General features: G+C 41.0%; 1 protein-coding gene across 5 annotated transcripts in view; it reads left to right on the top strand.

Annotated features, from left to right (window-relative positions):
- Positions 1 to 25,663, top strand: part of ADAM33 (ADAM metallopeptidase domain 33) — a 109,053-nt gene that overhangs the window by 16,876 nt on the left and 66,514 nt on the right. For all 5 annotated transcript variants that reach the window (XM_069205138.1, XM_069205157.1, XM_069205132.1 and 2 more), the window contains one exon: positions 5,623 to 5,699. In XM_069205138.1, the coding sequence (XP_069061239.1) occupies positions 5,623 to 5,699 (77 nt within the window). The remainder of the gene's footprint in view (positions 1 to 5,622; positions 5,700 to 25,663) is intronic.

Below are 25,663 nucleotides of genomic sequence, written 5' to 3'. Positions count from 1 at the left end.
AGCAGCTCTTACATAGACTACTCAAAACCAAGTACTGCATATCATCAAGGTAAGTAGATACAGGCTTAAGAACTTTCCAATGTATGCGTACGTTGACAATGTTAGTTGAGTTTCTGGAGTCTATAGAAGTGTAGGTTGACCTTGTTAACTTTGATATTTCGACATACAACAGTGCTGGCCAGCTTTGTTCCAGACTGTGGAAAACAGGTTTTCTGTTTTGGAGGGATTTAATTCAGTTAGTTTTGGTACATTCAACTACTTACTGTTAATAAACATCTCAAGAAACTCTTCTGATCCTTCTTCAGTAGTGAAGCAAACCTAAGAGCCGTTTGGGGCCGTGTGTATAGTGAAGGCACAAATATTGCTGAATCGACCACAACCCATTTTCAACCATATATATATTCCAAAAGATATTCACCACACTCCAGAAGTCCAATTAAAATGTCTTTATTTAAAGTTTAACAGTCACAAACGCATTTCAACTCCTATGGAGTCTTGCGCACGGTCAGTGAGTCCTTCTATCCTTTCGCTGATATACAAACACTCCATACCGCTAGCAATGAGGCCTTCTGGATGTTTTACTATTGAAATAAGTATGAATGGAAAACAAACATAAATTCTAAACATCAATTCTGTGGTTCATAATCAACTGATAATGGCAAAATGTGATTTGCATATAATTAATGTGTTTTCATTAGATGCGAGTGGCGTGAAAACGAAACATTTCTTGATAAATTACAGCTAAGTGCTAATCAATCATTTTCAAAAAGACTTATATCAATTCAAATTAACCTGTATGTATTGAGCTCAGTGCTCACAATTCAGAATTTGTCATATAAATCTATTATAATCACTTCATCACATTTTCCATTATTACTACTTGTCTAGTGCAACTCATTACTGGAAATCATATATGTGAAATACCTTTGTGCTATTAAAATTCAAATACTAATTACAAAGTCTATATATATTGCTGATACACACCTCTAAAATACTTACATTTGCATGGCAAAGGCATATGTGTTGTAAAAAAATAATAATTGAAAAACACTTTTGTTGTAATAGCATGTTCGTTGTAAAAACAGCATTGTAAAACCATCCGTTGTAATGGCTTTCGTGTTTCCAGCATACATCCAGATTTAGAGGTGGAACATTAGTCACTCATTTTAGCCTCCACGATAGCATCTGTGATCTGTTGTGATCCATACATTACATGTTTGAATGTTAGAAGAGCTCACCACACCTTTCACCCACCAAGGGATTTTAAATGGGTAAAAAATACCTGCTACCTATATGGTGCCTTGAAATAGCAAAAATGTAGTATCTAACACTATATAAAAACAGAATATTATTAGCCCAATTATTACTATTGCCATTGTTTGGAAAAACGCCTCTTTGTATTATTTTTAATCTTTTTTAGGAATTTACATCCATGTGGGGGAGATAAATTTCCTAAATCAAGCTCAAATATTGTGTACCCTGTGTACTTTTTCAGATTTTGGTGACTTCTAAATATATGGTAAAGTCACAGAACACAGGTATGGATCGGGTCATCTAGCCAATACCCTACTTAGTTTCAAGTACAACTGCAATATCTGCATATTCACAATTTCCCCAGACTATTGGATATATTGATGTTGGATGAAGCTACTGTCCTGTTGTTCAGTGAATTACCACGAGTTGCCTATCACATATGAAACCATTCTAGAGATGTATTTATTAAGATTAAACTTGTGAAGAGTAAACATTTGTACCTCCCTGAATGATTGAGTGCAGAAAATACTTTACATTCACAGCAGTAAAAGGAACATAATGTTGCTTGAATATGATATTGGTGTTGCCTCATACATTTATATTCAGTGCAATTGCCAAATGTTGGCAAATCACCTAGGAAAACAAAAATAATTTTGGGGCACAAGTCAAAAATCAAATTGTTCTTCGGTTGTTGTTCCAAAATTACATGCAGGTAACCAGATGTGTTTGTAGATTACTTACCAACTCCCATAATGATACACTTGTGTTTACATCCCCATAAGACAGCATTACAGACTGCAACTAGCGTGGTTACGTATGTAAATTACTTTATGTTATTTGCATTAAACTTAATTGATAATTGTGATAAATGCACGATGTTCAGTTGTGCAGGTGGTGTTATTTAGACCATTGTCAAAATATGACATCTAACACTCTTAAGTGATTGTTAATTTAGTGTATTTGAATCATAAAACGTGACATACAGATTTTTTTCTGGAATAGCTGTATGATTTAATTTTGGTATAGGTTTTTCCAAATAGTAAGACTTTTTTTGATTATGCATATCCCACTTTTTCCTGAAATACTTTTTACAACTGCTAATCAATCAAGAAGAGATGATGCATATAAAGATGATCATCTGTTCTTTTTGTATAAAGATGGTGGTCATCTTCGCCAGTATCTCACATACGGATAATTAATTGACTTATCAAATGTGCATTTTTAGCATCCTATTTTGGTGCAGAATGGCTTCCACTCTACCAGTCTCAGTTCTTATAGTAGTCACAAAAGCTAACAGAGGTGAAGCCAATAGATCTAGTATTTAAATTGTTAAAACCTTTTGTGTGTTGAGGATTAAAGATGTCAAAACAACTAGTGCAGGGAGCAATATTGAAATCCACAATAGCGAATGCCTCTAGATGTGAAGGTAAGTATATGTAGAGTTAAGAATAGTAAATTTATACATTTCTATCTATACATGAGAATATAGTGATAGTCGATATATTGTTGCATGTCAATATTGTTGGTCTTGCTAATGTGACATACTAACATTTAGGAAAAACTAATGCTAACAAAGTATTGAAATGCATTGCATGTGTGTGCATGGTACACTGCGGTACCCCCTTAACCTTTGGTCATGTATGATTTTCATCACAGAATTAGCTGTTATGGTAAAGGTAAACTACATTTCCTAATACAATTCTTTAGTTGGATTTTTATGCATTTACAGCTAAAGCTCTATTCAGCAGGAACTAAAGTCTAGCACCAACACCACCACCTACATTTCTAGTTCTTGCAGCCCTGTATATATTTATTAGCTTAGATTTATTTTTGTTGTACATACATTATGATGACACCATGACCTAAAGCTAACTTCAGGAAGCACAAAAAACAGACTAGTCGCCTATACTGCTATTGTAATATGGGCCCACAAGGCATTTTGTTGTCTAAATGTCTTGTTTACTTTCGAAGAGAAGGTGCCCCCCACTTCTTTGCCAGAGAACGAGTCCCCCCGATAAGCCTGGGAAAAGTTACAATGCTGGTGGATTAAGTGAAAACCTTTGAGGGAAGGTTGCTTTAGACAAAAACTTGGGTTAAGATCAAGGTAGGGGATGGGAGTCACCTGTCCAGAGAAACCAATACCTCCCTAGGTTTGAAGAGGGGACGTGTGTTAGCGCCACTCTTGTTCAACCTGTTCATCTCCGCTCTGTCACTGTCCCTTGACAAGTAGGTGTCTCATGCCCAGAGTCTTGGCAGCCAGCAACTGTGTAACTTTTTATACGCAGATGATCTGCTCCTGCTAAGTAATACCCGAGTGGGCCTACAAAGATTGATTAATCAGCTTGCTGAGTACTCGGCCAACAATCAATTGGGAATTTACCTAAATAAAATCAAAGAAATCCCTTTAAATCAACAAACAGGGGAAATAGTATCTTAATAGGTCCACAATCGAAGAAACCGCAACCTCTACATATCTTGGCTTTAAATTGGACTCAAGGGCTTCCCACCTTGCACAAAAAAAAGCCATTGGTGGGAAAGCAAATGTGTTAAATTTTGCTTTCTCCGCTCTAACAAAAAGCTTGTGGGGGCACCACTTAAAAGCATTGATTATGGTGATAAAGTCAAAACTGATACCAACCGTATCCTATGGCGGTGAGATAATGCTAGGTGAACCTGTTGGAAAATCTCATAATACAAACATATAAATGGGTGTTTCCGCTAACGGAGTCTGCCTCCCCTGCTCAAGTAAGACTTGAATTTTCCGTGGTAAAGCAGTCTCTAGCCAGACAAGGGACCCTTGTTAGATGCTACTATTGACTAAGGAGTGCCCCTCAAGATTCATTAGTGCACCTCGTTTGGGCAGAAATTAATCTTCAAAGTGGGAAAGGTCACTATGCCAAGTCCCTACAGGACACCATTGAGAATCTTGACCCTTCAGATGTATGGTAACTGAGCACGAGCGAGCTCATTTTCAAGAAAACACTGAATAAATGTATCCAGCTGACAAGTCGCCTGGAGGACAATAGACACTAGCCAATCAAGCGCTTGGGTGGCTGGTGATAAACTCTTTTGATACCCAGCGGGAACAGCCCTATTTTGAAGCAGCATTCTCTCTGACCATTAAGAAAGAATTTATGAAAATGCGATTTGGCCTCCTCCTGTCCTCGGATTTTATATCTAAATGGCAAGAGAAGGGACAATCGGAGAAAATGATGTGTCGCCTGTACCACCAGGCAAAGGAAACATTTTTTTGTGTGTACTGCCTTTTCTTATTTTATTAGCGCACCGGAGGGCCTTGTTACACAAAGAGTTTTTGGCCCTGGGAGTAAGAACTTGTAGGTCGGTGGCCATTGAGGCCCTAAATCTATCCACTTTTATCTGGAATAATACTACTGGTGCAGTTTTTAGCAATTCTTAAGGGCGAGGTTAGGGCATAGGAACTCCTGTAAATACTTCATGGTTCAAACAAGGGCATGGGTCCACTTCAACTTGGGACCCTTGTGGTGGGTTGCTGGGGATGAGCGTGAGGAATATTGCCCTCCCATCCCGATGTTCTCATTTTATATTATATTGGCGGGTTGCTCGTGGGAGAGTACAAGGAACACTGCCTCCCATCCCATCCCATTTTATTTTGTTTTTTCTTTAGCTTTTTGTCAGCATTTTCTAACTCTCATGGATTATCTTATATTATGCCTTATGGATATATTGACGGCTTCTGTTTACACTCATGCGTGTGTTATCTCCCATGCTCGTTTGCACAAGGTATCTTCTTTGCAGGGTCTTTTCGCTTTTTTTGGTAGAGTCTGCCAATTGGTTGTAAGTCCATTTACATTTTGTTCTATGTAAATATTGAATCACTGGTTCAGGTTCATGTGTCTATCCTGTCCCCTGATTGGTTGTACAATGCATTTTTTGCGCATTGCTCTTTCCAGCACACATGGTTTTGTCATAGACTATTTGTTCATATCCACGCGTGTACTATGTCTTTTGACTTTTGCACAAAGCACTTGTGCACAATATTCTTGTGTTTAGCCAGGCCAAAGTAGGCATGATCCATTGATTTCAAATAAATTTGATCCAGGTATGTTTTGATTCTTTACACATGAGAGTGTGATATTATGGTTTATTGAACTAAGTATGTTTATGGTTTTTGTTAACTAATAAACTTCTCATTACTCGACTCCTAGCTATGGCATTTTTTTTAATGAATTGAGTTTTGAAGAGTAAGGCTCTTCTCAATGCTGATATTTTTCTATTGTTGGTTCTCATGGGACATTGTCGAAAATAAATGCTTAATCTGGGGAACTTTTCGAAAAGTAACTATACCCTTGCATTGATGCCATTATGAAATGTGCACATTCTTCGCAGATGCAGTATGAAGATCAGATCCAACACAAGGTTTACATAGGAGGTAGAAGTCATGTCCTTCACTTAAAGAAAGCACAGTGAGTATATCAGTGAGCATATATTGTTTAGTATTTTAGATATCTGCAAATACACGTGCAGCTGCGTGATGGCCAGTTAAACAAGAAATAACTGTACCAATAAGTGTGGTGCATCTCTTGCATTTTTAATGGTAAAGAAAATGTAAAGTATTGCTTTCATCAAAAAACCTAAGTTATGGACATAAGGGTTCAACTAAATTGACAAACCGACTGCGAAGAAAGGGGATTTGTGAATAGGTGCACTCTGAGGAAAGGAGGGTGATTTGAAGTTGGTTCTCCACGTAGACCAGGCCTGTAGTCCACTAACATCAGTGCCAGATGGGATGGAAATACATGTCGCCTTGGTTTTATCGCCCAGGAAGGAATGGTTTGAGGATTTGGCTTCGGGATCACTTCCTGTTCTCTCAAGAAAGCCTCTTGGAACAATTTGGCGCTAAGCATTAGGTGGTGCTAATCTTGTCTTACAGAAGCGCCAGCCAAGCTTCCAAATGAACTGGGCTGAGGAGGAAGATTTTGGAATAGGAAACCCTGCTTTGTGAGATTGGGGAAAAAGTTAAGTATAAACTGCAAAGACAAATATTTGGGATTCAACAACTTAGGGAGCAAGATGGTGGTGAAGTTCTGTGACAAATGGGTTCCATCCATTTAATCCCCCCTTTTTTACCTTCCTTTTTATACTACCAGGATTACAGACTTCTTCTGTTGGTGAGTCTCTACCTGAGTCCAACTCATTCGAGGCTGTGTTGTAATGTATTGGCATAGTAAATGCCAGTATGTGCCCCTTAAGATAAGGTTGCGTGATAGGCTCTGGGCTGGTTACACGTCAACGCAAACACACTTCTAAACACATGGATACATGTTTGTGCAAATGTGTATGGGCTGAGTGTGAGACTACCATCTAACTCAGCCCGGTACCTGCACACATGTATTCTGCCACACAAGGAACTCTTGAAGGATTAGTAATGACCGGGGTGTGCCTTATAATGTGAATAGTAATTAACAATGGGAGTCTGTACATCTTTAAAGATTACTGAAAAGTGTGTGTGCTTCAATATGTTATACACTATGGTCGAAATCTGCACAAACCTACAGTTTCCACATAGTTAGGTCTAGAGACGTTAACACATCAACATTGTGGTAAATTACAATACGGAATGCAGGTCTGACAATAGTTCCCACCTATGCGCACTCTTTGTGACACTTCAGGATTCATAATTTTTCTCTGACTCGGATCCTTAGAAGATGTGGGTCTATAGATCACCCTGCTGGGTTAAGCTTGTTACTCTGCTGGCCAGCCGGAGCATCAAATACCTCCGCACACAGTAGGTCCATCAGCCAGTAGTTAGTCCTGCTCCTGATAGAGGAGTATTTTCCAGGGCCAGTGGCACTGGCCATTTACACATTCTGGGGGACGGTAAAGAAATAGCCCTTTTGGGGGGTCCTTGGTGGGCTTCTCTGCAGTGATGTGATCCCCAGAAAGAGAGGGACCCTGACTTCTGCTGACACAGATGCTGTGCAGGTGGTCAAAGTATGCTGTGGGACATGGAGGTATTCTGTTTTGAGGGCTTTGGGGTGCTGCTGTAGGTGACCCCCGACTGAGAACACCAGGTGCTGGACAGAAGGCAGGTCCTTAGTGTAGGAGGCTGGCCTGGCTTGTAGTGGGTACCAAGGGGTACTTACACTCTGTGCCAGGTCCAGTTATCCCTTATTAGTGTAGTAGAGGTGTTTCTAGCAGCTTCGACTGATAGAAGGTAGCTATGGAAGAGCAGCTTAGGCTGAAATAGGAGACATGTAAAGCTCCTACTATACCACTGGTGTCATATGCACAATATCATAAGAAAACACAATACACAGATATACTAAAAATAAAGGTACTTTATTTTTATGACAATATGCCAAAAGTATCTCAGTGAGTACCCTCCGTATGAGGATAAGTTATATACACAAGATATATGTACACAAACCAAAATTATGCAGTAAATAGCAAAAGGAAGTAATACAAGCAATGTAAAGTTACAGTAGATTGCAATAGGAGCACATAGGTATAGGGGCAACACAAACCATATACTCCAAAAGTGGAATGCGAACCTCAAATAGACCCCAAACCTATGTGAGCTTGTAGAGGGTCGCTGGGACTGTAAGAAAACAGTGAGGGTTAGAACATAGCCCACCCCAAGACCCTGAAAGGTAGGTGTAAAGTGCACCTACTACCCCCAGAGAGCACAGAAGTCGTGATAGGGGGATTCTGCAAGGAGAACAAACACCAGCAATGCAACAACAGTGGATTTCCGGACCTGGGTACCTGTAAGAGAAGGGGACCAAGTCCAAGAGTCGCGACAGTGTCGAGAGTGGGCAGGAGCCCAAGAAATGCCAGCTGAAGGTGCAAGGAAGCTGCCACCTGTTGGAAGAAGCTTGGTGTTCTGCAAGAACGAAGAGGACTAGGAACTTCCCCTTTGGAGGATGGATGTCCCACGTCATGAAGAAGCTTGCAGAGGTGTTCCCTTGCAGAAAGACCGCAAACAAGCCTTGATAACTGCAAGGGTTGCGGTTAGGGTTTTTGGATGCTGCTGTGGCCCGGGAGGGACCAGGATGTCGCCCCTTGGATGAGGAGACAGAGGGGGTCGCCCAGCAAGTCATGGAGCCCTCACAGAAGCAGGCAGCACCCGCAGAAGTACCCGGATAGGCACTTAGAAGAGGAGTGAACCGGAGTCCACCTGAAGTCACAAAAGGGAGTCCCACAACGCCGGAGGACAACTCACAAGGTTGTGCACTGCAGGTTAGAGTGTCGGGGACCCAGGCTTGGCTGTGCACGAAGGAAATCCTGAAAGAGTGCACAGGATCCGGAGCAGCTGCAAATCACGCGGTACCCAGCAATTCAGTCTAACGTGGGGAGGCAAGGACTTACCTCCACCAGACTTTGACTGAAGAGTCACTGGACTGTGGGAGCCACTTGGACAGGGTTGCAGTGTTCCAGGGACCACGCTCGTCGTGCTGAGAGCGGACCGAGAGGACCGGTGATGCAGTCTTTTGTTGCCTGCGGTTGCAGGGGGAAGATTCCGTCGACCCACAGGAGATTTCTTCAGAGCTCCTGGTGCAAGAAGGAGGCAGGCTACCCCCAGAGCATGCACCACCTGGAAACAGTCAAGAAAGCCGGCAGGATGAAGCGATACAAGGTTGCTAGTAGTCGTTTGGCTACTTTGTTGCGGTTTTGCAGGCGTCCTGAGCAGTCAGCGGTCGATCCTTTGGCAGAAGGTGAAGAGGAAGATGCAGAGGAACTCTGATGAGCTCTTGCATTCGTTATCTGAAGAATTCCCCAAAGCAGAGACCCTAAATAGCCAGAAAAGGAGGTTTGGCTACCTAGGAAGAAGGATAGGCTAGTAAGAAAGGTAAGAGCCTATCAGAAGGAGTCTCTGACGTCACCTGCTGGCACTGGCCACTCAGAGCAGTCCAGTGTGCCAGCAACACCTCTGAATCTAAGATGGCAGAGGTCTGGGGCACACTGGAGGAGCTCTGGGCACCTGGGAGGTGCAGGTCAGGGGAGTGGTCACTCCCCTTCCCTTTGTCCAATTTCGCGCCAGAGCAGGGCTGGGGGATCCCTGAACTGGTGTAGACTGGCTTATGCAAAGATGGGCAGCATCTGTGCCCATCAAAGCATTTCCAGAGGCTGGGGGAGGCTGCTCCTCCCCAGCCATCACACCTATTTCCAAAGGGAGAGGGTGTTACTCCCTCTCTCTGAGGAAGTCCTTTGTTCTGCCTTCCTGGGCCAGGGCTGCCTGGACCCCAGGGGGGCAGAAACCTGACTGTGGTGTTGGCAGCAGCAGCAGCTGCAGTGAAAACCCCGGAAAGGCAGTTTGGCAGTACCCGGGTTCTGTGCTAGAGACCCGGGGGATCATGGAATTGTCTCCCCAATGCCAGAATGTCATTGCGGTGACAATTCCATGATCTTAGACATGTTACATGGCCATGTTCGGAGTTACCATTGTGACGCTACACATAGGTGGTGCCCTATGTGTAGGGCACGCGTGTAATGGTGTCCCCGCACTCACAAAGTCCGGGGAAATTGCCCTGAACAATGTGGGGGCACCTTGGCTAGTGCCAGGGTGCCCACACACTAAGTAACTTGGCACCCAACCTTCACCAGGTTAAGGTTAGACATATAGGTGACTTATAAGTTACTTATGTGCAGTGAAAATGGCTGTGAAATAATGTGGGCATTATTTCACTCAGGCTGCAGTGGCAGGCCTGTGTACAAATTGTCTGAGCTCCCTATGGGTGGCAAAAGAAATGCTGCAACCCATAGGGATCTCCTGGAACCCCAATACCCTGGGTACCTCAGTACCATATACTAGGGAATTATATGGGTGTACCAGTATGCCAATGTAAATTGGTAAATTTAGTCACTAGCCTGTTAGTGACAAATTTGTGAGTAAAGAGAGAGCATAACCACTGAGGTTCTGGTTAGCAGTGCCTCAGTGAGACAGTTAGGCATCACACAGGGAACACATACATATAGGCCACAAACTTATGAGCACTGGGGTCCTGGCTAGCAGGATCCCAGTGACACATAACAACCACACTTACAACATAGGGTTTTCACTATGAGCACTGGGCCCTGGCTAGCAGGATCCCAGTGAGACAGTGAAAACACCCTGACATATACTCACAAACAGGCTAAAAGTGGGGGTAACAAGGCTAGAAAGATGCTACTTTCTCACACTTAGGATTTAGCAAAAGTAAACTCCCAGACCCACACAACAAATTAGAGGACGTGGTCGGAAAACAAAAGTCCTGGAAGATGGAGGTGGCCACCAAGCACAATATGACTTCAAACGTGTTCAGATTGGCATAACAAGACTTTGAAAAAAGCACTCTCCCTGGGGGAACTGAGTTTGTGAGGTGGTTTGGTGCCCACCTTTTTGAAAACTCCTTGAGGGAGGCTAAGGCCCTGGGGAAGAAGGAGATTGCTGTTGGGAAGCGGGCTTTTTGTGTCTGTAAGGAGCCCCTGGTGCCACGGAGACATACGTAAGTTCAGGATCCCGGATTCTGCGTTGGCACTGAGCACAAAAGGCTAAAACATGGCAGTGGGGCAGGGGATCACCACAGTAGACCCCACGGCCGATCAGCTGGCAGAAGGAGCTATGGTGACACCCAAAAAATTGCAAATATTTTCTTTGTTGTGCCACAGAGATGGCAGGAAAGCCAGGAACACCAAAACATCTGATCAATGAAACTGTCTCATTTTTTCTTGCCAATTTCGCCCTAAATCGCCCAGGGGTTGGAGTTGATCGACATGGATGAGGTTGTCCATCTTTTAAGCACTACGTGAGGTTGGGCCTTTGCCCAAAAGAGACTGGAGTGTAGGGACTCTAGTTGGTGGGTTCTAAGCCATCTCTACAGCGTGGAAAAAAGTGAAAGAAAAATTAATGCACACTAATATTTGAAATTTATTGAAATGCTTTATTGACAATGAAAAGGTTAACAGTATATCAATACAGGTATTAATGAAAGCCATGGAAATTCTTTATTAATAATCGCACAGTTAATAGTGAATTATTACATGTTTAATAATGATCATTAAAATGCTTTAAAATTATGTATTGACAATCACAAGGTTACCTGTGAGTCGTCACATGCCCCACTGAATGGCATTATAAAATGGTACCATCCTTAGTTATGTAATAATGTTGCAATAATTGATCATGCTATATTTCTGCTTTTATTAGTATGGTGACATCCTTACAAAGCCAGTAGGAATGTCTTTTGATACCTACAACCCCTTATGCAGGGTTGGGAATATGTGGGGGTTACTGTGGTTGTAGGGTCAGGGCTTGCTTCGGGTGTTCAATGTTAGGATGGGGTCACCATAGTTATTTTCCACCTGTTATCAGATTTACCTTGGTAAATTCATGCCTAATATTAAATGGTGTGTGTGTGATGGTGTATTTTTCTTTTTTCATATAATTAAATGCACTGGCTGGACAAGGCTTGATAAGGAGTTGTTCCTTGCCCGCCTGTGGTCTGGGGGTGCTAGTCAATACCACCTCCCCTGAATAGGCCTTGGGATGCTCTGCCTCGCTACCCTGAGGGTTGAATACTACACTGCGGTACCTGGTTCTCAGTAAACAGAAGATTGCAGTATTATTACTTGGGAAAGGCCCACAACCTTCCCAACTAATGAACCACTTTCTTACAGTTTGTAGTTGTGACTGAGCCAAACATGCATACATGAGTTCTTCTAATGGTGGACCTGAGGCCTAACAGTGGGACAGGTGATTGGCGCATGCGCATAAAGTGTTCTGCAACACTGATGACCTCTCATCAGGACCATCATGAGCCCTTGGGTTTTAAATACTCGAGCAACTCCTAGAAAGCGGAATGTAAGATATATAGAAGTACCTCGAGTGATCACAGAACTCCTATTATGAGCTGGGTTGCTGAAGGAGTCTGTAGTTAGAACCTGTAAACAATGAATGTATGGATTGTGTACTGCCAGTGCTTATGGTCCCAATAACTCTTTTACTATAGGACTCAAAGGCAAACAGCAGAAAAACACACGCCCTCTTCCAAGCCCAGACCTTAACCTTTTCAGAATGCTTCTTGCTGGCTAACCAATATGTTTAAAACCCTGCAGTAAATCTTTTCTACATGAAAAGGTTGAGCATGAGTACATCATTTGTTGGTAAAAATACGTAAACATACATCAATATTTGTCTTTAAGAAAATTAAAGCAACACGAGCAACTTTTTTTCTGATAAAGATCTTGAAGAAATAGTCTTTGGACACTTCTGGCATTTGAAGAATTTTAACTCACATTTCCTTCTGCATAAGTGACAGGTTCATTGGGACTTTACTGCACCTGTTAGATTTACGAGACATTTGCAGTCAAGAAGCTTTAGCCTCAAACCAATAAAGCCTCCCTCTGTTCTTCCCCGTTGCAGGAAGCGTTTTATGGTCCTGGGCATCTCCAGCGCTGCTGATGCAGACTGACATTCCAGGTTTACAAGGCTGGTTACTTATTACCTGTCAGCTCCCTTGTGCAATGCAGGTGCTTTTCTAAGAAATCTCTTTGGAACCCAGTCTTGGAATAATTTCTGCGCATAAAACTGTTTTAGCTGCTTAAAAATTAAAATACTTTGCCCGCAAAATCCAATACTGGAGTCCCGGTCAGCACTTTTGTGTGTGAAGAAGCCATTCACACATACTGGGATCTAACAAAAGTGGTGGGGAAGCGTGCAGGGATGGGGGGGTAATAATAATGTAAAAAAAATAAAAGCATTTATGTGCCACTCGGTGCTCCTCTGCTGCTAGTGCAGAGGCTCCCAGACTCCCTTACGCCAATCCAGAATCTTCTCTCATGGTGGTAATACTAGTACCCAGAATGAGAGAAGCGCAGGGATTGGTGCAGAGGCATAAAATGTTCTGCAACACTGATGACCTGTCATCAGGACCATCATGAGCCCTTGGCTTTTAAATACTCGAGCAACTCCTAGAAGGCGTTATGTAAGATATATAGAAGTACCTCAAGTGATCACAGAACTCATGTTATGAGCAGGGATTGGTCTGAGCGGGCTGGTTATGCACTCCCATGGGGACCGGGACCCTGTGACTGCTGTTTTCAACCTGGCAACGCAGCTTGGGTTGGAGAGAACTCAGTGCGCATGTCAGTTCGGATGTCCTCAGACAGCTGCACTTGCAGCCATACCCACCTCTCCTCCCTCAGTGCTGTCATCATCATGGCCCTGCCCCAAAACTCGTCTCGTGAAGAAAAATAAAATGATAGTAAAATAATTTTATTTTACGTGTTTGCATCTGCTGGCAGGGCGGCGACACTCCTCGGACATAATCGAGGAGATGCCGCTGCATTTACAAGTTCGAAGTGTTCGTATGTTGTACATGATTAGCACCTGGTGGATGCTCCTAGGTGAGTGACTGGACAGTGGTCCATGCAAATGACGTTAACACCCACAGAGCCATCACTTTGTGAACACTCCCTTAGATTGGGAGGCCATGCATAGGGCTTCAAGGAGGAATCCCAGTGCCCCGGGCACCTAAAGAGTTTTGTTACAAAGGAGCCAAGGCTCAATGAGGAAATGCTCTTTATTTCAGCCCCTGGCTGGTGACTCATAACCAAGGGTTCAACATCAGAATCTTCAGGAATGAGGACTCGCTGAGGGCACGGGGACAAGAGGGAGAAACACTGGGAACATACACCACAGAGGGAGCCAGTGAAGATGCACATGTGAATACAAGCAGCAATAATAACAAACATGGAAGAACTAAAGTGAGCAATACACTGAAGTAGTACACTATAGCATTGATGCTATTAGGAGAATTACTAAATAACTAACGAAAAGTACATAAGAAAAGTGTATGCGTATATATGTATACATGCAACTCATCTCTTCCCTCAACAAAAGTAAAATTAAGCTTAAAACAGTCTTCGAGATGTGCAGGTGTCTTACAATATCTAGAACTACCTCTCACAGAGACCTATGATGCTGCAGTAGAATTAGTTACCATAACCTCTTTGACAGGCATTATCCTGCCTCATAAAACCTCATCATAGATGTTCAAGGAAAGATCAGAGGTGTTCTGAATCATATCCTTCCTTTGTGAACACGGGAATCCCAAACATATCAGCAGCACAGAAATCTGCACTCTCTCCTTGATGTGCAAATTTGGCAACCATACCAATGTTCACCGACACCCATCATCCAACGCGACGGAAGGGGGTGTCTTACAACTTTTTTCAGAGTATGAACATTTTGAGAAACCCTTAGTGCATGGCCTTGTTTTTTTAATTTTTACTATGACCACACCTCCAGCTAAATTGTTACTGTCCTTAACCTCAGCCTTTTTGTCATACAAATGCCTCGTGATTTGTCTGTCTCATTTGAACATTGTTGCATGCAATATCATGCATACCTTCAGTAATATTCCTTTGTTTGATTCTTATCAGCCGTAATGGGTACAACTCAGAACATGGATTGAGCTTCCGTAACGTATCAAAATGAGAAAACTTTATGGTACCGTGTGGTGTGTATTGATAAAACCACAAATATTCTTGTACAAGTTCATTTACATCTCTTCTGCAGTGGCAAGTTGAATTCCCTCAGTCCAAAATTCTATTTTGGCTAAAACTGTACTTTGTGGAGGATATAATGGTTTGCATCTCTGCATTTTCACCAACCCAGGGAGAAACTTCCTCACCTTATGCAAGATAATAGCACACTATTGTCTGTGGTGATAGAAAGGGAAATGCATCCCTAGAGAAGCTGCCTTTAATAAAACTAATAACTGTGTCAGTATCAATTGATTTTATGAATTTACATTCAACCTACTTGGCGTAGTAATCCATCACAATGATAAGGTCTTGTCACTCATGAACATTTGAAAAGAGCCCACAAGATCAAGACCTAAATGCACCAAGGAGCTTCTGAAAAAGCCAAAAGATTCAGTGCAGGTTTGCAACATAAAAAATATTTATCAGCTGCTGCATACTCAGGATAATTCTTAACAAAACAATGAATCATATTGTTCATTTATGGCCATCAATATAAATCTCTAATCAACTTCCTAGTAAAACGTTCACCTAAGTAAGAGTTGTGTGCAGGTTCTATGATCCTATGTCATACATTAATATACTTGTCCTTATCACCCCCTCATTGTCACTTAATAAATCATCTGTAATTTGCCAAAAACACTGTAACCCTAAATGCTGGAGCTCTGGAGCACTGGGGACTTCTTGCTGAACATTTTATAAATCCCAACACGGAATGGGACCTAGTAGTTTTTTGGAAGGTCCTGGGAAAATTTGTGCAGGTCAAAGCTGAAATTCAGTCTGACTCTATGGAACTACCACTCAGATATTTTCTCCTACAGGTCGCCCTGAAATTTTTGAGGAAAGGTTTTAAAAAGTTTCACTAAGCTTCCAAGGTACCCAGGACCTTAGGGGAGACACTTAGAGACTCTTTTGGTGTCAGGCAGAGACCAACAGTAACGTCCACCTCCGGTCCAGTTGCCACTGGTCATCTGGGTACTTCAGGGAAAAGTCCTCTTGCTGTATGTTGTCATTGCAGCCACACAGGAGGTCCACCAACTAACCCTTGGAATCCACTTCCTTGTCCTGGGTACATATCAGGTCACAGACAGGAGGTCCAGTCTACTTCTGATCTTCTGCGGGTCCAGTAAGTGTCCTAAAGATGGTGCCTTAGGATGCTACATTTATGCCTGGAACCAGCTAATGGGTGGCGGGGACTTCTGGGAGCTCCTAGCCAATGGGGTAAAAGTTCCTTGGACAATCCTACTAATCTTTTCAGCAGTTCATGTTTGCACTACTGCAAACAATCGCACAGTGCCCCTCATCTTCACAATCCAAGATGGAGGAATCTGTATGCCCACCCAAAAGTGCCCCTTCTCTGTAGGCACTCAAAACCAGTTCTGAGAGTAGCTTTCTTCCCACTGGGTTTGGTGCCAACCTGAGTAGGGGTGTCAAAAGTTTGGGCTTTCCAAGTGTCACCTAACATTTGCTTATGACAGGGCATGCCTCTTTGAAGTTAATTAAGTTCCTAGGCCTACCCCAGCTGGTCTTCCTGTCAGGGGGAGAAAACACCTCCCCGCTCCTAGGCCAGTGCCTCGGCCCTGGAAGCGGTTCTCCTACCTCTTTCACACCTTATCCAGGTGAAGTACAGGCTGAGCAGTTTCCAATAAGCTAATACAAATTAGCCTCCAGTAGCTTCAGGCAGGGTAAAGGTAACATCCTAAAAGTTACATTTCCAATATATTTAATAAAAATCTGAATTCACCATTAGATAGTTCTTTTTATATTTAATAAAAATCCAATTTGAATGCACTTTATCTGGTGCAGGTCAGAAAGTATGGATTATTGTGTATAGACTATATGATGAGTTTTCCTGTGCGCCAGCTACTGGATGACAAGTGACAATTATGTTTTGGGCCTTGTCACTAGGGGATTATGCCATTCCTAATGTCACACATGTTCTGCTCTTAAATATTATACACCCTACCTTCTGGGCAGCAAGGTGCACTTAGGGTTGACGTTGACAGGTCAGTACAGCAGGGTTCAAACCACTGCCATCAGGCTATACAGGTTAAGTTTAAACTATATTTTCACTGCCACTATAAGGAATGTCTCAATATGTGCTGCAGTCCACAAGTGGCATTTAATTTTCCATGTCATGAGTGTATTTCTGCATATCCTATGGCCATAAAGGACAGCTAATGTGCAGATCAGGTTTTAAGCCACTTTCAACATGCTTTAGGGGCTGAACACATGCATTTGACTCTGGATAGCAGTGTCCTGGTAGTAGATTACCAGCAGGGGAGTCCCCCAAAAAATGAAAAAACTGGAGTATCCACCAAACAAGAGATCACTTTTATACCAAGAATTATGTAATATCCTATCATCACAATTATATTGGAAGAAATACGGTATAAGGAGACACAGAATCTGCCAAAACATCAACACTGTCTAATGAAATGCAATACATTGGAGCAACATGTGATTCTTCATCAATACCATCCTGGTTGCCAAATGTTGCAAAAGAGCCAAGGCTCAATGTGTAAATGCTCATTATTTCAGCCTCCACCCGGTGAGATTGATGTGGGGTAACAATGCTGAAAGAAAGACTAGGAAAATAGACCATGAAGGGAATGAGTGAAGATACACATGTGAAAACAAGGTGCAATAACAATAAACCTAAAAGAACGAAAATGAGCAATAAACCAAAGTAGTTCTGAACAGTATTGATAATGTTAAGATAATTTAAATGTAATAAAATGTGTGTGTGTATGTATATATGTGTGTGTGTGTATGTATGTGTGTATGTGTGTGTGTGTGTGTGTGTGTGTGTGTGTGTATATATATATATATATCTCCAAAGAAACACGTCAGTTGGAAAACGCATAACCACCTTTGCGTTCAACACCACAACGTACCGAGACGTATTTAGCACCAACGTATTTATTTTGAGAAAACCTTATGCGTTTCGGAGCTGGTGCTCCTTGATCACAGGTTGTTACACAGACCCAATTCAATTACTTATTTAAAGACCACCACCATCTTTTTTCACTCAAGTTACAAAATAAACAAAGGACTATCAAAACACATACTTTCCCAGAAAAAATGTCAGCCATCTTTGAATGTGCTTTCTGCTACTTCAATTATACTGCATGTTCTATATCAAGCTCTATATTCCCCTGCACACAAGATATATATTTCCCTTCTTAGAATATAAGCATTAATCAAATAACCTAAAATAATTCATTCAAAAAAAAAATTTGGTACAAAATACATTTGTCAAACTAATAATATGAATCTAACTCGATTATAGCAACACAAAAGGATGATGAATGGAGTGCTGACAATGCAAACACTCACCCCCAGTCAAAGATCTGGGTTAAATCCATCATTCTTTTGCTCACCATGCCACCCCAGTTTGGACCCAGCCATATGCAAATCAGTCTTGACCCTGTTCTCATGGGAACAGTCCAGCCCGAAGTGCCAGGCCAGGTCCTCCCTGGACCGCAAACAAGCATCCTGGGACCGGTTTCAGGGTATCACCCTTCTTCAGCCAGGCTAGCTTGATTCCAGTGGCACAGTGAGCAAGGGACTCAATTATACCATATCACAGCTACCTACATACATTTTTAACCTTCATGCAATATATCCCTTATCAGCATGCACTCTAAATCCACAGTGGTAATGAAAGTATAACAATATTAGAAGAAGAACTTAATTGTACATCACAGTTAATTATTTTCTGTTCTCCTTCTGGCCTTGATGTAATAGCTCTTTTGCATCAGTTATACCTAAATAAAATAAATCAACAAATATTGTTGTATACATGTGCCTACTTGTAACAATTACCCTATTAATAAAAACAAAACAATATTGCTTTGCATTGTACATATTATGACAGCTTGAATCATCCTAAATGTACCGATATTTCCTCATCAAGGCTGAAGCCCTCAGGGGACGTTGTTCTGTATTTAATAATGTATTTCAACTCCAATCTTCGTAATTCTTGTACTCTATTTCCTCCCCGTATATTTTGAGGAACATTATCAAGTACACAAAATTGCAGAAGGCGGCTATTTTTCCATGACCTTGTGCAAAATGTCTAGCTATGGGATATGTTCTATCTTCCTTAGATGTAGCCCTCTTACGTTCTAATAATGGTTTCTAGGGTTTATGGATTGTACTGCCAATGTAACATTTAGCACATGGGCATAGTAATAAATAAACACAAAATTCAGTATTGCAATTCCAATGTTTCTTTATCACAAAGGGTTGAGTAGATTGTGATAATTGTATTTGTTTGCAACTTTTACTACCTTTGCATGCCTTACAAGAGCCACAAACGAAAAAGCCCTGTATCAATGACTGTTTCTGACTCTTGATAGATTCAAAAAGACTAGAACATAATTTATCTTTAAGAGATGCACATCTTCTAAAGGTAATCTGAGGTCTTTCTCCAATTACCTTTACCAATTTTTCATCCAACTATAATATATCCCAATATTTATTCAAGATACATCTTACTTCTCTAGCTTGATCATTATAGGTTGTGATAAACTAAATGGGTTGAGTACCTTCCACACTGTCCTTAACCTTTGGAACTAGTAACTTGTCACGATCCATCATCATCACTTTCCTCAACGTATTATTAATAAGATTTCTGGGATAAACTCGCTCTTGAAACCTTATACTCCTTACCTGTGCCTCATACTAAAAATCTTGATTATCAGTACAGTTCCTTTTAGCTCTCAATAATTCTCCATATGGAATACTCCATATGAGATTCTTTGGATGATAACTATTAGCATGAAGTAAACTATTTCCTGCTGTCTTTTTGCGATGCAAGCAGCTTGTTAATCTCATGTTAGTAACCTGCAATTTGAGATCCAAAAATTCTGTTTTGGAACGGTGTATATGAGCTGTGAATTTTAAATGTAACTGGTTTTCATTCAAGGATCTTACAAAATCCAATGCCTCTTTTTCACTGATGTTCCAAATACAAAAAATATCATCAATATATCGAGTCCATAAGACTGCATGCTCTTCAAATAAATCCACATTGTACACTACCTGTTCCTCCCACCAACCCAAGAACAGGCCCGCGTAACTAGGGGCGAAGCATGTTCCCATCGCTGTTCCCTGGGTTTGACGATAGATCTGATTATTAAAGATGACAAAATTATTCGTTAAACATGTTCTAATCATGTGCACTAACATGTCAGTATGTTGTAAGCAGGAGATGGATCTTGCTCTTAAGAAATGTCTAATTGCTGTAATGCCCAGTTCATGCGGAATACTAGTGTATAAACTTTTGACATCTATGCTGAGCATCTGGAATTGTTCATCACAGACAATACCTTCAATCCGTCTAAGGAAATCGCCAGTGTCCGTGATGTAAGAGGGTAAAGCTTCAACAATCGGTCGTAGAAAAACATCAACATATTTAGATGTATTCTCTAGAATACTTCCTCTAGAAGAAACAATAGGTCTACCTGGTGGATTCATTGGGTCCTTGTGTAATTTTGGAAGTAGATAAAGTCCTGGGAGTTAAGGGAAATCACATTTTAAATATAGATATTCATTTTCTGTGAAGAGTTTTTCATCATACCAATCTTGTCATTTTTCAAAAAAGTATTATTTGATCCAAGATATATTTGTCTGGTAGATCTTTCATATTGTTTTTTATCATTTAATTGTCTTAACCCCTCCTCCAAGTACTTTTCTACTGGCCACACAACCACATTACCTCCTTTATCAGATTGTTTAATAACTATGGTGTCGTTTTTCTGTAACTTAACCATTGCTTTCAATTGCTCTTTGTTTAAATTTCACCAATTAAATTTCTTATGTCTTTCCATCTTTTGAAATTCCTTAACCATGCATTTTTCAAATATCTCTATAGATGCGTTGGATACCTGTGGACAAAATATGGATTTAGGTTTAAAAATGTTCGCCATTCCACTGTCCCAATTAGTCTCTGCACCTTCTACCTGTATATTCCGCACAGGTTCTTTTACCCAACTTTCATCATCCATAAGATATCCCATAGTTTGTAATGTCTCTAAATCACCTATTTGAAGAGTAGAAGGAGCCTCTCTGGCATTCATAATGTTGCTTTCACTCCTGATTTTTGTGGCATGCCAATATCTTAACCTAAGTTTTCTAGTAAAATGAAACAAGACAATCCTACTTGATGTATAATCAAAATGCGAAGTTGGGCAAAAAGAAAGTCCCAAAGATAAAACTTCTTCTTGAGCCTTAGTCCGCACAGTGGTAGATAAATTCACCACTGTTTTGTTCGATATTCTGATGTCCTTTGCCTTCTTGTACGGATGCCCCAAGAGATTTCGATATCTTTTTGGCATGTACCATTTTATATATTTTTATTTATATTTATATATATATATATATATATATATATATATATATATATTCACTCACTAAAACAAACAAAGGTTAAAGCAACCTTATAGTTAGGTGTGATTAAAAAGATCTGTTTTTGTTAAAAAGAAAGGTATAAATTCACTGGAAAAATCCCAAAGATAACCCCATCCACTGGGGCATTTTAAAGGCTCAGTGTGGGGGGGCCGCTCCCACTCCCCTAAATAATAAAATTGGGGACGGGGTTCTGTCCCAAATACATGCATGCCCCCTCTCCTAAATAATGAATTTGGCATGAGGCAATAGGGGTCACCGGGGCCAAATACAGCTCAGGGAGGGGGGCTGTGGTCCCCTCCTCATAGTAAAAGCATTGGGCCCCAGGTGATACAATTTTGTTTGTTTTTCTGAGATTCCGCAGGAGTCCTGCAGGATTGTAGCGAAAACTGCTGTTTTTTTAAATTTTGGCATTGAAGGGGGGTCCCTCTGGGGCCCCCATCAATGAGTCTGCACATGGGGGCCTAGAGGGGCAAGTTATCCCTACCCTGATCCATTATATCATTTTCTTCTACAACTACAGGACAGAGGGCTAAGGGGTTCATAATAAGTTTGATGGTATGACAAGCCGACTGCCCAACTCAAAGGGATGAGGAGGCTATCAACTAGGCTGCCTCACCCCTGCCGTAGTATGATGTTCCCACTGGGCTGACCGGTGGGAACATCTTCGGGAACAGTGCTAAGGTATTGGCCTCGGCGTAGCACACCAGCACCTTCAATATGCACAATGGCATTGGCAGACTTGTAATGAGGCCTTAAGTCTCAGAGGCCTGTAGCCGCTGCCAGCAACATTTTTCTGTGTTGCTGTCAGCCAGTCAGAGCGCTTGCTCCTGTGGGTGTGAAGTGGCCCAAGGGGAAAAAACATTCACTCAATCAATCAGAACCCTTTGTTTTTAAATTGGTGCTCCCGCAAGATTCTTGCAGGAACTGTCCAGATAATACATTTTTGTACCATAATTTCTCAAAAACTACTCAACAGATTCATACCAAATCACAAAAAGCACAACCTACAGACAAAGATCTAGCTTTCTGTCAAATCTGGCGCAAATCCGTTCCGCAGACTTTGCAAGTGGAGCTTCTTAAAGAAGTCTATGCAAAATGCATGGGGATTTAGCATTTCGCAATCCCCCTTTTTTCTTGGCCCCCGCTTGACAGATCACCCCAAAACCTTCCAAGCACAAACTAGACAAAAACGAGCACCTTATTGAAAAGGTCTGTGGAGATTTGTCCAACAGCACCAAAGTTATTAGCAACACACACAAATAATTTCCTTTGGAAACACTGACCAAAAGATAACTACCCATATGCACAATAAAATCTTCCACACGTAGTTATGTTACTATGTCACCAGCTGCCAGTTACACTGTCCAGTGCAGCTTATTCCTTCTAGGAGGAAGGTGGTATTATGGTCTTATTAATCAGGGACCTGTGTGTGTGCAACAAATGCACAACTGCTCAATGGTTTGCTCCTGTGATTCTTTTGAAGATCTCTTGGTGGAAATGACTAGAGATCATTACACAGAACACAACAAACGTATATCTGGAGTCCTTCACAGATCAGTTTTGCGAGACCTGTATATATGCATGATATGAACCATTCTCCCTCTTGAAAACATAATAAATTCAAAGGTTTGACACCACTCTGGTGTTTACGAAACTCTTGCCCGTTAATAGTAATTTTCCATGACAATAAAAAATTTACTCATAGGAATTCATTTAAAGATTGGCATTGACATGAACTATAATGCATTCAAATTTAACATTTAGAACCCAGTTTGATGAAGACAGGAGGTCATATCCAGCCCGACTGGCACCTATTATATGACTACATGCACACTCAAACCAAGTGTTACTAATCGCTGATAGTTAAAGTATGTACCATGGTAAGATACCGTGCACATTTACCCTGGCTATCTTTTAATGTGTTGAAACTTTCCAAGTAGTAAGAAATCACATGCCTTGTGTACTAATATTCAAATACAATGGGAATGATATTGTGTACAATACCACAAAACACTTGTTACATACTCGGGTCCACTTGCAGCTCAGCCCTTTGACTCCTTTAATCTCAATATCCTCCTACTGGAGTGCCATCCTAACCTTAAATTCAAGATCCCATATCTTAGTTTTCAACAACTCTGTGAGTTAAGTAATAGGCAAACCCGTCAACTGCAATGTGTAGGAAAAATACTTTCCTCTTGAAAATGTAGTCATTGTGCTTCCCTCTACAATTTCCTTCTTAAGGTTCTCAAGGATAAACTAAGGCAAATCAGTTTGTAAATTCTTCATAGGAGAAGAGCTTCCATGAGTCCGAACAAATACTTTGTAGAAAATTATGATAAGTAAATAGCATCTCTTAATTTATGGGTTTTTCATCCAAAGATAGACATCTACCAAATACTTTTTTAATCTACTGTATTCTATTTAGGATATCCGAATTTCGGTTAGAACCGGCAAATCACCAAATAAAGCCCACAGGCGGCATTATTCACTTTTTCATTGAAAACCTGAAAACACTGAAATTCCCCGTTTTTATTTCTTTAACACAATCTTATGGTAATACATTATAAGTGTAGTGCAGGGACCAAGAACTTTGTAAAGCAATTTGCTATTCACATGTATTCTTTCGCTGCGTACTCCTGAGATCGTGAGTCACAACCAACATTTAGGTTGACCACTTTGGGCAATGTGGTGGAGGGCGGTGCTGCATTCATAGTAGCCTGCAGCCAGCAAATAATTTCAAAGGTGTTTTCCTGACAAAGCCCCTGTTGCACCCAAGCAGCAAACAAAGAATCCATGTTACAATTACGCAAAAGCACACCTGAGCAGAAGCTTTAACTAGAATCAAAGATCAAGGCTGTGGATTTTCTCTGTCTCATAAAAGGATTTGCTGCAGGTGGCCTAGGTCTGAAATAAGCTCCATGTTGTGTTTATATTTCGTGTTATCGCTTCATCTTCAGTGGGTAATTTTCATTTGAACACTGTGATAGATGTACTAAAAAAAAAATATGTATGAAAAAGTGTCTTTCTGTATGTATATCCAAGACTGCCAGGTGAGAGGGCCCTAGCGCTCAGCTCTCGTGGTTTATCTTTGGAAATGTGGGTGATCTTATCTTGTGCCAAAACCTTTGCACGAAAATAAGTAAAGATAGATAATTCAACTCTAGTCAAACCAAATAATTCACTTCTATTTTTAACAACAATTTCTGAAACTCAAGAATTGTTTCCATCAACCCTTGGGACTACAGTTTTCATTTTTTTTTGGGAACTACAATGGAGATAAATTCTGAAAACAATTACTCTGTCGACTCCTATGTTTTTATTTTTTATTTTTATTTTTTCTCTGTATGCCTCACTTTCCTTGAAGCTGTGAAGCTTTGAAAGTATTCAAAATGCCACCTAATGATTGCTTTGTTCCTCAAAAAATGAGTTTCTGGTACGCATACTCGCATGAGTAAAGTTAGGGTGATGCAAGGGATCTGAAAACTAAAAATAATAGGTTTCTCTTGAAGTCATAACTTTAGAAATGTTGTTTGTCTCGTAGGATAAGGTCTGCCTGAGTCAATGTGCCCTGGGCTTCTCCCCTGAAAACTCTATTGACCCTGGTTCCCAATGCCCCTCTCACCCCGACTCAAGCACAAAATGGCGACCCAAAAATAAGATTAGAAAGTCTGTGACACACTCACTGCTGATGTACTAATCAATGTATTTCCTACAAGAAACTTTCCAAATCCAGTTACATTCGTCATCTGCTGAACGTGGAAGTTTTCAGTGCCTCTTTGCATTTTCATTGGAGGATTTGGATTTTTTTTTTTTTTTTTTTAATTGGCCTCTTGAGGAGACTTGTGAAAGGCTAAAATTCTTTATTACAGAGAGCAGCCGAGCTGTGTACCTCCTTCCTAATTTTGCTTTCCAAAGCCTGTCTAATTTTGAAAAGCCTGGATTGTCTGCCCAGTTCAGTGTGTTTTTTTTTGTGTTTTTTTTACAAAACAAAGTGCTTGGCACATGGACCCCTCTATTGCACCTTCGTTTTGCCTAGTTTTGAAGACTTTGTCAGCTTTAAAAGCCCCTTTTTGTTTCAACAAATGTTTGAGGCCTAAAGTTGTCTACCCTGATCCTTCATATTAATCACTCATTTTGACATTGCTCTACCCTTATTTTCCGCTGATCTTTTTCTGTCACTCATTGAGCCCAATGCACAAAGCATTTTTGGGCAGTTGGTTGAACTCAGATGGTTAAAATGCCTACTTTTGACACGTAAATTCCTAATCCTGATCCACAAAATCAGGAGTCAAAATAAAACTGTGACGGGAGTTCCTAAAGTTTTGGATTTGTAAAATGAGGGTTAGGGTTTCTCGGTTTTCCTACCCAAACATTTAGGTGTAAACTCACAAACCTGTTGGTTTGTGGGTATTGACGTAACTTCCTGCATTTAGTTTCCCCACCAGTTTAATGCATGCAAATGTACTCCGATCAAGAGCAGAGGTAA

This window comes from Pleurodeles waltl, chromosome 1_2, assembly GCF_031143425.1.
Source record: "Pleurodeles waltl isolate 20211129_DDA chromosome 1_2, aPleWal1.hap1.20221129, whole genome shotgun sequence".
In the NCBI taxonomy this organism is placed as follows: Eukaryota; Metazoa; Chordata; class Amphibia; order Caudata; family Salamandridae; genus Pleurodeles; species Pleurodeles waltl.
The sequence above is the reverse complement of the archived record's forward strand: the minus strand, read 5'-3'. Positions and strand labels throughout refer to the sequence as shown.